At 41.0% G+C, this 15,483-nt stretch overlaps 1 protein-coding gene across 3 annotated transcripts in view; it reads left to right on the top strand.

Annotated features, from left to right (window-relative positions):
* Positions 1–15,483, top strand: part of LOC119734790 (netrin-1-like) — a 73,525-nt gene that overhangs the window by 11,633 nt on the left and 46,409 nt on the right. For all 3 annotated transcript variants that reach the window (XM_038208346.1, XM_038208348.1, XM_038208347.1), the window contains exon 2: positions 14,158–14,346. In XM_038208346.1, coding sequence (XP_038064274.1) covers positions 14,158–14,346 — 189 coding nt within the window. The remainder of the gene's footprint in view (positions 1–14,157; positions 14,347–15,483) is intronic.

Raw genomic sequence — 15,483 nt, 5'->3', positions numbered from 1 at the left:
CGCGTTAAGATTTGGAATGGAAATTAAGCTGACGTTTGGTTAAATTGTATGCTGATATAATGGTTTTTGTACATAGTTCTCAGTGTGTTTTGCAAACAATAAATAAAAACCATGTGGGAAAATACGGGTGATTGATGTTATTTTAACGCGTAACGTCAGTGAGTCTGCGTGTCTTTGTTCACCGTGTGTTTGTGACACATCGTGCGCTACTGTGGTGTTCTGCAGTGTTACTAGGCCTAATGCTTTATGGAAATTGTCATCATCAAAAATGCGAAACCGTACACTTGCTTAAAATTCAAAAAAATATTCGTCTCAACAGATTTTTTTGTTTGCCAATTTTATGGCGATTATACAGAAAGAGTAATGCAGTATCATAATGGGTATCCATTAAGAGGTAAGACGTGAAAGTATCGGCCTAACATGTACAACAAAACGAAGTCCAAAATTCACCCAGTCCCAAAACTTGACACAAAACCTTCAAAACAAACAAAGAAATGCACGGTCTTAAGTTATACTTATACTCAGCCTTAAACCAACGAGATGTGTGTATTAATGACAACGTGTCTCCTTGTTCGCGATGAAATCCTCAATTACAGTGGTGCGTTCGTTTCTGGGAAATGAGTAAGACGAGGCCCAAGGCAAAGACACAAAACACAAGGCCTGGAGCCTGGACGGATGGACGGATCGAGGAAAATCCGCGCCGTAATTTGAAACATAGGCCTACCTCTCAAAATGCCATTCTGTCTCCCCGAGGTGAATAGAAGAAGACACTTTCCTGTCTTGACGCATATTGAAGACGATATTTCTGTCTTGGTGTTTAGAGTGAAGGTTCAGACCGTATTTCTGGATATTTTTGTCACCAAGTTAAGCTCAAATTAGCCCGTTGCGCCCAGACATTCACAAAGTTCAACTTCGAAAAAAAAAACTATGGCAACACTTTGAATGTCCTCGTTCACGCCTAATGGTTTATTATTCTGATAAATAAAAAATCTTGGATCAAGTTTAAAGTTTCAGTCGACATAAAATATCAAGAAAGCGATCATTATTTTTTGAAAGTTTTTAAAAGAAAATTAGGTTTCATTGAAAGGTAGCTGGTTATTAATAAAATCATCAATATTTTTTCCGAGTCGCTAGGAAAATTTAAAGTATAAACAACCCGTATTCCCCTTCGTGAGAATCATGAGGTGAGTGACGATATAATTTTATTGAAATGATTACAACTGCATTTCATAAAAAAAGATCGGCACTCATTACAATAAATTACTTACTTTCTATTCATTAAAGTTCAGACTAGGGTGAATCATTTGTGTTAAAAAAGAGATATTTTGGTGGCATTTGGCAATTGTTTTTGTCAAGACCTGCTAGTGCTACAGTGCTACTGCTGGCGGTACCGGTACGGCAGTACAAAGTAGTTGATGGACAGCAGAGACAGAGAGGTCGCCCTGCACTGTTTCATTCACTCACGCGTAATGCTAAATGGAGAATGTAAAGATCATTCATATCCTGTTCAGAGTTCATCACTTCCTGACCCAGTTAAGATGACACTCATGAGTTCAATTTATTTCTGTAGAGCATTTCTTCCCTCAAGAAATGAGACCTGGTTGCTCATTTTTGCCATGCTTTAGTTTTACAATTTTTTTAAAAATAATTTATTGATTTTTAGGTCTTTGTATTACAATGTGTTCCAGTACTTCTTACAGTTTGGTACAATTTGTTACAATGTTAAACAATGGTCCCCACAAAATTTCATTTTAGCCTTGAAAAGTTTTTATTTTTAGAGGCAATTTGTAGACTGTAAGTGTGATTTTTGTGCATGTACTTCTGTTATCTGGATGACTTTTGGGGGGTTTGGCATGAAGTATACTGTCCCATGTGGCTATTTTTACTTTATAGAGTTTGGGGTCAAGAGTTTGCAGTAATGAATTTTCTCAGCCTTGTCATGATTTACACTACAGTTCCTCTCAAAATTTTTGATGACTTGTAGTTTTTCCCAAACCTTCAAAATCACATCTCAGTTTGTAAAGTCCCTAACTTTGCAAAGCCATTTAGACTGGTGGCCAGCATTTGTCCCTCTTTTTATGTGGTAGCTCCATCTTTCTGATGGATTAGCTTTGGTGTTTTGTCAAGAGTGGCTTGATGACAGAGGAGGGAACCTTGGCTATGTTTTGGCAGGCTGTCCCTGGGGAGACTGTGGGCAGTTGGAGTGGAATCTGGCCAGGATTAGAGCAACAGGGAAGTTCAAAAGTGCTTGGATCAGGCCATCTCGATGAAAAATGCTTCTTTCCTTTTTGTGGCAATCACTTGCACATTGACCCTAGCTCTATTGAGTTTGTAACTTCTCTAGTTGTACTTTTTGACAATGTTTCGGCTCTTCACACATTTGTGCATGTCTTTGAACATTTTCAAAATGTTTCCATGCTTTTCATGACCAAGGTAAGACATTTCAAAATTACACTGAAACATCTTGCTTGAAAAGCCATTTTTATCATCAATATGATGTAACTTGAAAATTGTGACATTTGTTGTCTATTTAGCCTTGAGATTAACATTAAAGCCATCACTTCAGAGGAACCTGTTTAGGATGATTTCCACGGCTAAAACTTTTTTGCTAAAAATATGAAGAATGAGTGCATTTTATAAAATGCATTAGCATTGCATGGCTCAGTTTTCATCTCAGCATGTTGCACATTAGGCATACATGAACTTCAGGTTTTGCAACTTCTGGTTCTGTTTAAAGTCCTTGGTGAGCAATATGGTGCTGTTGATGGAGATATGGGGAGGAAAGTGGGATGCAGGTGTTCCCTAGACATGAATTAAGATGCAATGTCATCAGGTAATAGTACTTAGTATGACCTTTCCCAGGGATATGGCTAACCCTGACTCCTAACTCCCAAGGCATTTTGTCTGGGAACCATCTTGGCTCCAAGTCGTCCACTGTGTAGAACCAATGGCAAATTCTTTGTACCTTGTACATTCTTTGTCATCGGGTCCCATGGAAAATACATGCAGAAGGAGCTGGGTTGTGCCTACCTAAACCAAGGGCGGATCCAGAACACAATTTGGGGGAGGGGGGGGGGCAAAAAACAAATTTGGTCCCCGAAAAGTGTGTCCCAAAAAAATTACGGCGTGGAGTTCGGGGCTCGCTTGAGGGCCCGAAACATTTTTGGATTCTAGATGCTCTGTGGTGCGATCTGAGGCAATTTCTGACCACTTTAACCAATGTTTTTTGAGGAAAAGATGGTGGTGTACTCATTGCCTGCCTTTATTGCGAAGTCGTTTTTTTTTAAAAAATGGATTCGTTTTTTTTTTTAGGGGGGGGGGCCATGGCCCCCTTTGCCCCCCCCCCCCCCCAATCCGCCCTTGACCTAAACTCCTACAGTAGACTCTAAACATCTTAAGAACCCTAACATTGTGAAATTCAACAACGTGAAATGTTGTGGGATTTTGTTTAAAACAAAGTGGAAAATTTTGTACCTCAGTTGTTGGAGTCTGTTACTTGTGAGTGTTAGATTCAGCAGTCTCCACATCCTTGTTGTCATTGAATTAAGCAAGCTGCCTAGAAACTCTGAAGTGGGTTAGTCTTAAAATTCCTGAGCCAGGTCATTGTGGAGTGTAGAAGAAGTTGAGGATTTCCTCTCCAGAAAGAGAAATAGTGCAGGGACCCTGCTTATTGAGCACTTTTCTGAGGGACTTGTTTTCTCAGTCTGGATTCTGTGCATGACCTAGAGAGGACACTTGGGCTTGGTGATGGAGATGGCTGTGAGGCTGGAAAGGCTCTTGTGAGAAAGTTATCTTGTGTGCTCAGGTCTTGAAGCTGAAAGAGATGATCATTTTGTGAGGAGGGATGCTGGATGAATTGGTGTGGATTAATCTGGTGACCACGATTTTTAACCGAAGTGGCACTGAAAACATTGGCTTTATTGTTCCATGTTTTCTATCGAAATGTCACTCCTCATTGATAATTTTGTCCACACCAAGTTACATCGTATCTGGAATTGCTAAAATATTGTTGATAGAATAATAATGCTATATTGAAGTTATTTTATTCACTTTATTTGTAAACATTGTAAGGTGTTATTGGGGAGTAGGCCTACATGTTTACCAAAAAGTCTTTTAACTGAGCTATACCCCACCCAGTTAAATCACCCCCCTCCCCCTTGAGAGGAACTTTTTGCTACAGTGCTCTTAAATGTCATCCCAGATATGTATCTCGCGGACACACTATTTTCAAAGTGTGTCCGCTTTACAAGTGAACCTCTCGTCCATTAGTAACCCTCCAATTTTGCTCCAGGTGAAGGGGTAGCATCCCTTGCGTAAGACTCTTATTTCACACTGGTCTCGCTATTAAGGTCAAATTACGCAGAACTGATACGAGAAATACGTATAGATTTCCCTGCGTGTGATAAATAACAAAATCTAGGCCGCAGGCGGCTCGGTATTAATAACTTAATCCCGGAGATGAGTACTTCGTGTCAAGTGAAGGGGGAAGTGGGGGGGGGGGAGGGGAGTATTGGTTTGATTGTTGGCACGCTTCACACATCTCAAGAGTGACAGGAAAAACAAATTGCAGGATATGCATCACCAGAACTGCACTTGATCAGATATGCAGCTAACGTGTAACACCTCCCCCAATTTATTCCTTGGAGTATCGTTTCTTCCAAGGTGCCTTCTTAAAATCTCAAGTTCCTTCAGCAGTAGGCCTATACCTGGGAGAATACACCGGTCTGCAGTTTTTTGACTGCGTCATAAAAAGTATGATGGATTAAGATATGTATGTTTTGATTGATTAAAGGATTTCCATGGTTGTCGTTTTACATAATGTGCGAAAATGATCTTTTGCTGTAAATTAATTAGGAACTCAGGTTAAGGAAATGTAATAATTGATTTAAGGAGCTTGCTGATGGTTATGGACAGCTGGGTGATTAAAAATGGTGTTGCTTCCTTAGCTTGGGCATCAACACAAAAAGCACTGTAAAGTTTATGGTTGTGTAACTGCCATGCTGTCAGTTTTGATAACCTGGAGATTAGTGATTACACTTTGGCTGTGTTTGTGTCTAGACTGTGTCAAAGTAATTTCTTGGGGATCAAGAGACCTGCATAAACACTGACATTGGCTATTTGAAATGTCATACAGTCTCTTGCAATTTGCATGTACACGTCATGTTTGTAGTTAGGAGTGGTGGGATCTCACAGATTTTAAGTTTGGATTAGTGTCTACCTTTTTACATACATTTGCCAGTAAGCCCCCAGCCCCCTAATGTCTGAAATCTTTTCTTCTAGGCGTAAGTCTAAAAGTCTAATTAACTTTTTAGTATATCAGTGCTTCACAACAAGTTTGTTGTATTTCACCCAATACTTGCACATTTCAGGCAATTTGCCCCAAACTTCAGGATTTCAATCATTTTGGGTGCTCACAGTGTCATTTGAAGGTCTTGCACTTTTGACTTTGTGTCTGGGTGTGTGCATACTCGTCAACGACATTGTGGTCCATTTCCAGGGCCTTAAGTAAGCTATCTGGGGAGGGGTAGAAAGTGCTGGGAAGTGAGCTGTTTGATATTCTGGGCTTGTCCGCTTTGAGTCAACAATCTGGCTTAATGAAAGGAGGCAGTGTTGAGGACTTGCTTAAGGAGATAGGACAGAAAGTTGTACCCACCCATTTTGTTCTTTTTTTTATTCAGTATATTATGGGAATTGTATGTGGTTTAACTGATCTGTACAGGTACAAATGCAGAGGGTGAAACTACGGCGGATCCAGGGGTGTGGAGGGGTGTATGCACCCCCCCCCCCTGCACACTCTCCGCCCCCGGCAGTAACCTCCCTAGATCTGCCCTTAAAGAGATCAAACATTTTTTTTATGGGTTATTATATAAAACGTGGATGCTATGTCAAATTTTGTACTGTGAATTCTAACACACTGAAGGAATTTGACACTGCGAGTGACAACTCAAAACTGGTACATATTGTTGGAGCATTTTCTGTGTCGACTTTTTGCATCTGGCAGGCCATTTAAGAATCAAATTGAATAAAAAATATGAGGGACCTTTCATTTTATCCTTATTATGAACACTGGTATGTCTGGAAAGAAGGATATCTATTCATTAGCTATCATTCATTCGAGTTCACACAGAAAAGGTGATGAGGAAAAAAAATTGTCAATTGGCACTTGAGGATCACTGGGTCTTATGGGTGTCTGAATGTGGGGTGCTTGTATTGCCCCCCTGTGTCACCCATTGTCACCCATTGTCGCCCACCCACACCATCAGCCTTGTAAGCCAAGGAGCGATTGTCAACAGGGGAACCAGCGAACAATGACTACCGGGACATGGTCACTTTGTGACCCCTGCGGGGTTTTGTCCCTATTCAAGGAGCTGTCCGCTAACTCTGTCCAATCTGTGTCTCGCAGCCTCATCCCGAGCCGGCTTTGTGTAAGCCGAATTGACAAGCGTTTTCTGTTGACGCCTCCGCTAATTACATGTATATGGAATCCGGGAGGCTTCAACCTGTTACCTCGCTGGGCAGTGAGCATTTGTGTTCCGGTTTGTATAAAAAAACCCTGTATTTATCCCACACCATGCACAAACTGACCAAAGGGGTTGGAAAACGATTTGGGGTTACAATGGTACCCCTGCTGCACGGCCCACAAACACCCCTTGTGGATTAAGTGCTCATCAGAGACTTTGATACACATCACCAGCGCCAGTGAGGAGTGAGGAACTGTCAGTCGATTGGATGTGACAACTTAAATCCCAAATCCATGGCACCCTATTTAGCCTCATTTGATGTGTTTATATCGTTGCTTCCGAAATTCCTTTCCACCCGACAAATGATACATAGCTCAGTTCCTCTGTTGATTACAAAAAGGGCTTACCAACCTCCAGCGGTTGCTTGGATGGGGGCATTCACCCTCATAATAACTTCAAAATATTTCAAAATATTTTTGAAACAGCTCAACTTGTTATTTTCCAATTATATTGGACATTTGGCTTAGACAGCAAGGCATCAGATTCAAATTGAACAGAAACCTAAATTGAAAATTGTATGATTCAAATTTTTAAACACTTGGTATATCCCGTTCAAGTAGGCTACCCAGAGATTCTGAACACAGGCTTATCCTAACAGAAGTTTTAAAAAATCTAGAATTTGATGTTTTTCCCCCCATTTCTTGTGAAAACTCTTATTGATCTTGATCATTTTCTAGTTTCTTATGGAGCATATCTGGACACAGTTACATCAAAATTAAGAAAAATTGGATTTGATATTTTGGATTAGGTCTAATGTTCCCAAACAACCCTTGTTTGACTGCATGACTTAAAAGTTTGATGTCCAATTTTGCAATGGAAGCCACAGTCTTTGGCTTTTCCTGTAGGTCTTTATACTACTTCTGGGATGATGTAGGCGTGGTGACAAATCCACTGGCAAAAAAAATACAACCACCCAAGTATTTAAGTATTTGGTGGAATGTGTTACTTATAGTGCTACAGATTCTCACTTCCGAAGCGATTAAAATTGATTGCCCGAGTTAGCTTTCATATGCCTCTTGCTCGATTAAGTCGGATAATGACCGACTTAGAGTAAAAACCTCTGTGAATAAGCAAACAGTCGCTTGAATTCTAATGCTGCTTAATTGTCCCTGAGTAATAAAGCTCTGTGACCCCACATTTTCTCACAGGAATTCCTTGGAGTGACTGTAGATGCTGAGTGATGTTTTTTTATCAAAGGATCTAGCGGATGTGAGAGGGGCAATAAAAATCGGACAAGACTTGGAAGGATTAGAATAGAAACCGGTATTTCTCTTTCGTCGTTCATGAGATCTCAAGTGCTGATGCATTGTGTTTCTCCCGCCTAGGGGAGGGCCTGTGGGAAGAAAGGCACAGCGGTTTTGAGAGTATAATCAGAAAAGGTCTTGTCTTTCTTGTTAACTTCGAAGACATCCGTGAGCTGATGGGCATGATTACTCATGGCATTCGGAATTTGATGATCCGCCCGCAAACCATCCTTTTCCATGGAATTACATCATGCTTAGAGGTCTACGCTTGATTTGGCAGCTAAGCACCTTATCTCTTATCAGTATTCAATATCTCCCGGTGTGAAATCATCTTGAAAATTGACAAATTCCAACCCAAGAAAGGAATTAAACCTATTTATCTAGGGGCTCATCATTCCCCTTATTCCAGAAGGATCAAAGAAAGTTCTTTGTTTTTCAAGTGTTCGCCTCGCCAATGCGGGAAATCCACTTCAACAAAGTGGTCCAGATCCTTGAAGTAGACTCGGAAGGCTATCCCCTGACCACCATAGGAATGTCTAACCGATTCCCTGGTCACAATTGAAACAGTTTAGGGAAATCTTATCAGGCTTAGAATCCATAGGGTAGGGGTGGATTCGAAGGTGAGGCGGCATGGTGCCATAACACCGCCACACATGGTTTGGGTTAGTGCACCACACGGGGTTCCAGTCATGCTTACTGCCAATTATCCTACCACCGAAAAGTGCCACTTTGAAGATGAAATGGTTGTTAAATGGCTGACTGAATATTGGATTGGCAAAAAGCAATTGTCACAGGTGAAGTAATTGTAAACTTAAGCTTTGAAATTCATAACAGCTGATTGGAATTTTTGTGTGTGTAAAGAATTCTTTACCAGCACTCTGAGCAAAATCACAAGCATAGTATCTCATAGTTACAGAGCCATGTTGTGTGAAGGGGCCATACATACTTTTCTGTCATTTTTCACCAGAAGTCATTCTGACCAAAATATATGCATCTAGTTCTACCATTGACAGCTAGCCTAATTTTGTGGATCTAGAACTTTCCATTTTGTTACATCCCACAGTGTTGCAAGGTATTGGCCCTGAATTAGTGGCTTCCTGCCGGTCAATTTTCACCTTGGCATATCTTCCTATGCTACCTGCTATGCTCCTGCTGCAGACTTGACGTCGAAGGCCTTTTGATGGTAAAAATGGAAATACAAAATGGGCATCTGGTAATTGAATGGTCACAGAATGTACGCCATGCCCCCCCCCCCCCCCCTCCCCCATTATTTCCCTCAAAATTATTATGGACAGTCTTGGTCTTTACAGTTCCTGAGCTCAAATGTTTAGAAATTTTTTGACGAAACCTTGACCAAGCTAATCTTGTTACTGTAAGATGGAGAGTGGGGAGTTGAGTTGGCATGGTACTTTCCTTGCCTTGCACCTCGTGACCTGGGTTCGAATCCCACCCAGGCAGACACTGGATTGGGTTTTCATTCTCTACCTGATTCCATTGGTTATTCTGGAAAATAAGTCTTGGGTTTTCCTCCCACTTTTTAAACTGAACATTTCTTTAGCCATCTCTCTCTAGGATTCTCTCGGCTTCCAAGTAAATTGGCCTAGCTGAATATGACTGTTTGCTTGAAAGATCTGTTGGAACTGTACTGCTATAGATCAATATTGTTTCATGCTTATTTGGTATTCAGCAAGAACCTAACTGTACATGTCCAGGTGTGCTGTGTCCAAGGTGTTACAGTTAAGTAGGCTGACTAGACTATTTAGCAACCAGTTGGGCCCACCTCAAGTGTGGCTTGAGCTGCTGGTTTTTCACACCCAATTATCCAGCTGTGTATCAGGACTGACATGGGCCCATCCCAGACATGATCTTGATTCCAATTAGGTTATTGTGTGGTTTTTATGGGTAGAGTCATGTGAATGGAGGGTTTGACCACAGGGACAACACAAAAGGCACACCTGTGGACTGGGGGAAGGCTGTAAACTGGTCAATTAACATTAACTTGATCATGCCTAGCCTGGCTTATGAAATGCTGTCTGTCTGGCACAAGTTTGACTTGCCTACAGTCTATCATGTTATCTTTGATTGACACTTGCTCCTTGGACCTTGGGTGTGAAAACCCAATTAGTATCGCTGGCCATCAAATTGGCCCCAATTTAAAAGGTTACTGATATCCCCAAACAGTAGCCTCTGAACAAGGGTGGTTGGTAGAGAAGGGACGCATGAATGAGCAATATCTGCTTGTCTGTACAGAGACTGAATGTAAGAGTTGCTATTATGCATTTATTCCTGCAGAAGAAAACGGAGAAATGAGCAAGCTCCATGTTCTGTACAATGGCTAAAGAAAGAGGTTGCCATGTGCTTCAAGTTTGCGAATTCGGATGCATGGTGTTACTGTTAGCCCAATGGTGTTTCTCTAAATTATCTATCTACTCAAAAACACCTGCAACAATAGCCATATTTTTTTCAATACTTTGTAGCCCACCTTAATGTGGTCACTAGTATAGTCTAATGAATGAAAGTGACATTAATTTAAAAGGTGTGGATGTTATTTCTAGCTTAATATCCCAAGGTGCAACTGCAAGAGGTTCAGATTACTCAATAACATCCACACATTAGTGTGATTAGGCTAGATAATGTTATCATATCGCACCCTCAGATAAAACAAAGATCAGATGACATCAAATATTGAGGTTGAAGACCTAGCAAACACATCTTAGGCGGTAGGGCCTGTGTGTCTGTTATCTTCAATGCTGTGGGTTTGATATAATTTGCCAGTGCCGTATCATATCTCCCAAGTCAGTGCCAAGTGCCACAGTGATCAGCATATCTGGAGCAGACCACACAGCCAGGGGCCGTGCTACTTTGATGTTCATTCCATATGCCAGAGATTATGTTGTAATGGCACTTGAATTGATATTGAAGTGCACACATTGGCAGAATACATGTAGGCCCTACGAGTCAACTTCTCAGTAATATGTATATAGGTGCCAATGCAAGAATTGAATTTTCGGAACTGCCAAGCAAAGGATCAGGAATTCGCTGAAGACAGAAATATGTACCTAATCAAAAGAGGCTACCGACCAATTATAATGCCATGCTATGTATGTTGCTTGTGTTAGTTCTCAGCATTTTTGCTTAACCACTGTTCTTGTAGCTGAAGACATCTACTTGATCAATGTGATTGTCTTGGATCAATGTGATTGTCTTGGACATCATTCATGTACATGTATATTATTCAAGTGGAAATAGTGGAATTGCTCTCTATTCCTGTGGACCTCAAGTTGAATATATACAGTACAGCACAACCAGAGATATATTTTGTGGGGCAAATGCATGGCACCCTTAGCTAAGCTGTCATGCTTCCCTCTGGGGTTGAGAATTGTCATACCCAACATCAATAGTTAATTATACAATATGTGATACAAAGAAGAAGTTTGAATTGGCTTGAGTTAGGATTTGGTTTCATTTGCATCAAGGATTGATTGCTTTCACGCCATAAGACGCACAGAAGCTGTACAATCCACCGAGAGGCCAACTTGATACATTGCCGATGTTTGCAAGCAGCAAAATCTTTTTGCAGTGTACTCATTAAGAGGCCTATCGTCCTCCATTAGCCATTCTACGATTCACACCAAACACTCAAATATCACACCTGCCAGTTATTGCCGTCAGTATGCGTAATGCGTCTTGTTCGTTGATTCATCATCATCACCCCCCCCCCCCCCCAAACTCACTCCAGCCACAATACAACACGGTTAACATTCTTTCTTAAATCCCTTTTCTCGAAACACCTGAAGAGCCATTGTTTTCTCAGCGCCGCGGTGATGACAAATACTTCCCTCTCCTTTTTTGTCTCCTCGTTGTTTGCGGAGAGGAGCGTTGGTTTGAAGAGGGGAGCAACTTTCCCGAGATCATCAAAAAAACTTCCCAGGAATTTTGTGTGTGCCTTACACTTGAGTGGCTTGACAAAAAGAAAGTGGGGACCACATCCACAAACTGTTTGCGGAAGCATCAACTGAAATGCTTCATACCACCTGCATGTTGTAGAAAGCACCCACTCATATCATTAAGTGACCCCCTTCAATCAAGTCTTGAGAGCAAATTGCATAAGCCTATCCAACCACCCAATCGACCACCCACTTGCACTTACTCAAGAAATTAAGTTCAAACAAATGAAATGGCCTATGAATACAGGAGTGCCACTTCCGAGTTTTTGAAAAGACAGACCGTCATTTTCTTTTTTTCTGCAAAGGCGATGATGAGCCACAAACTATATGCTTAGTCAGGGCTTGAAAGACCATCGTGACCAACAGATTAATATCTGATGGGTTTCTTTTCCGTATTGTAGATGTTTCCATAGATTTGGAATTATTCTTGGCTTGAGCCCAGTTGGAAATTTTACATGTATCTAATTTCGTGGACAAAGAATGAAGTAAGAATGCATACTAAGATGTATATATATAATGTTGAAACTTATTCACAAAACAGACTGAAAATTCATTTTCAAGACAACTGTGGGTCAGAATTTATACTGTGAGAAACATTTCAACTACATCATGGCCTTAGCTGACACAACATTTGAAAATACATGTAATGTGGTACTGAAGTGACACCTGCTTTTTTCGAGCCCTGCCAGTCACTCACACTTGGCGTGTGATTCAGTTACCTTCAGACAACCCTCCAGAACCAAAGTTTGGAAAACAATCCCCACACAGCCCACGAAAAGGGAGTAGTACACCAAAAATGTACCCCATACTCTGTCAAAACAAAGCAACACCCATGCAGCAGAACCACAACCTGAGATTTAAGGAAAGTGTCAGAGAACTTTTCCTTTTCTCAGGAATGAAACATCAAACTCTCTTATTTTAAATCCCGTCCCTCTTCAATAGAAGGAGAAACGAAGATACCTCAGGGCGATGGTAACTCGACCCTCCCCGGCCTAATCCTCCCAACGACTGAGCTCACTGCCGCTAAAAAGTGCAGCGGGGTAGTTTGTTTCGTTTTCCCTTCCCTTCACGGACATTGTTAGCTTGAAACACTTTTTGGATTTAGACTGGACTGCAAAGAAAGACAAGGGCTCCTTTATAGGGATGCAGTTGAAAGGCTTGTTGGATTGAGACGCTGTTATTATTGTATCTTATCCAGAAAAGGACAGACATTTAGCTGTCTCTGTGAGGGTCTTAGAGTAGAGCAGCTAGCGTTCTCTTCAAGTTTATTCCCTGGAGTACATTTGAATTCTTACTTCAGGAATCTATACCCAGATTTACCCCTTCGCAGTGTCCGTTTGGATTAGTAGCACTCAAGAGGAACTAAAGCTGACAAATAAGAGCATAAAGTGTTATAATCTGAAATAATCTGGTACTTTTGCAGTTACAAAAATCCTCAGGAAAAGTATTTGCGTGACTGCAAAAATATAAAAAGAATAAGTATTGGCAAATTTACGTAAGCTGATTTCCAAGTCTTATCCGAACAAACTATGGGATATGCTGAAGAGGGTAGTGCCCCAAAAGTTTTGGTACGAGTGAGGGTGTGAAATGTATTTAACATACATGCTTTTATTGTTTTTCAGCAGCCAATTTTGATGTTTTTGTTTGGTTGGAAAAATGATAATATTTTGTTAAGGAAAGGCAACAGACTATAAATGTGTACTTTGAAAAGTAGGCACGTAAATAAAATGCATTTAAAAAAAGGAGTAAGATGGAAAGTTCAAATATTGTTAAATACACTTCAAGTTGTAATGGTCTCCGATTCATATGGGAAAATGACTCAACTCTTCCAAAACGCATTTCAAATTGAACAATTTCTCTTTCTGTGAAAATCACACCGTGACGATTTCCTATTCACATTACAGCGCAACATGATCCCACTCGACTGTGCCTTCAAATTTCCTTTGCCTGGTTGGACAAGTCAAACATGCCGTGAATATAATTTGCTCCAATAAAATCACCAGTGTGTGATTATTTGAGGTTCCAAAAATACAATTGATACCCCACTGTTGTTTTCTTAAGTTTTTACGATTAAATTAAAGTAGAAAGAAACACTTTTTTCAACAATTTCTACAAAGTGTCAAAAAAAACATTAAAATCTTTTTACATTTAGCCTTTGTGACTTTGTGTACAAGTGCCTTGCATCAGTGGCAAAGAGAAAGAGACAGACATTTGTGCGCCATGTTTGTCATAGTTGTAGTTAGGCCTCAGAAAGTCAATCACAAGTCATCCAGTCTGACGCATTCTTTTTCGGTCCATATTCATGACCTGATGACTGGGGATTGAAAGTTGAGATTGACTTGTGATTGACTTGACTATGGCTTGAGTACTTCTGAGGAGAACATCGTGAAAATGCATTAAATCAGCCATAATTGAATTTTTTATCATGTTTCCATGCATATACAGCCTGCAACTGCAACCTGCACGCTCGCAAGTGCCGCTTCAACATGGAGCTGTACAAGCTGTCTGGACGCAAGAGCGGCGGGGTCTGCCTGAACTGCAGGCACAACACGGCGGGACGCTACTGCCACTACTGCAAGGAGGGGTTCTACAGAGACGAAGCCAAGCCCGTCACGCATCGCAAGGCTTGCAAAGGTATGATCCCAATCCCTTGAGTCTGGACACGTGATCTCACAAGGCCCCATTCAATGGAGAAAGCAATGTACACGCTGTTGTACAAAGCAACTGCCCCGTGAAGGATTATCTGAACAATAGCTAACACAATGCTTTCGCCATTGAAGGGGGCCTTCGTGATAGAATTAACAGTGTGCCCGGATTGGTGTATACATAAAGTGAATTACTTATCACAGAGAGGGGTATTTAAGCATTAACAACTCTAGTGCAGAAAATAAAAACATGCAGAATGACATACGAAGACAATTCTAGTCACTCTCTGAAAAACAAAAACGTTTCATAAGACAGTTTCCTGCATCACATAAAACATATGAGGAAATGTGGCTATTTTTTTCAATGTTTATCACCCACACTGTGAATTTGAGTACAAGTGGCTTCCTCAGTTGTCAGTCCTTATTTCTAAATTATTGGTCAATTTTGTCTTCAGCATCTATCCACCATGGATAGCACTGATGAAACCAGACGTTTGGAAATTAGGGAGAGAAGTAGGCAAAAGATGCCTATTTTTTTTCAGTCCGTGGTCATAGTGCCAGTCAAGATTAGTTGGTGGTCATAACAATATTATAGCTTGCAATGCATATGCCAAACAAAACAAACCCCCTACTTTTTGATAAGTCTTTTTTTTCCATAGTAGAACCATTGAAATTGACGGCCACTGTAACAGCACAAACTGCAGTGTTCTGCCAGAACTTGCGGTTAGAGGACGCTGCACTAATTTTTCAAACTCTATTTACTACAGGCCAGTGCTGACAGCACAGAGTGGCCCTTACGTACATTTCATCACCTTGTGCCCAAAACCTAAATTTGTGCAAGTTTGGGGTAATCCTGACACCCCCAACTGGGAGTGTTTTGTGGGTGGGTGTGTACCTTGCTTGCTTGCATTAGAAGTAGCCAGTGGGGGGGGGGGGGGGGGGGGGGGGGGGGGGGGCATACACACAGGGCACAAATACTCTCAGGTCAGCCTGCCCTTGAACTGGCTTAACTTTTGGGGCTTTTTTGGTAGGCCTACACTTCCGAAAAAAGTACTTTGATTTTGTTTCAATTTTGTTATTCCCCAACCCGACCCAACGCACTTGAAGTAAATGACCTTTCTTAATG

This window comes from Patiria miniata, unplaced genomic scaffold, assembly GCF_015706575.1.
Source record: "Patiria miniata isolate m_02_andy unplaced genomic scaffold, ASM1570657v1 HiC_scaffold_28, whole genome shotgun sequence".
Lineage (NCBI taxonomy): Eukaryota > Metazoa > Echinodermata > Asteroidea > Valvatida > Asterinidae > Patiria > Patiria miniata.
Note: the sequence above shows the minus strand (reverse complement) of the source record. Positions and strands in the feature narration are given on the sequence as shown.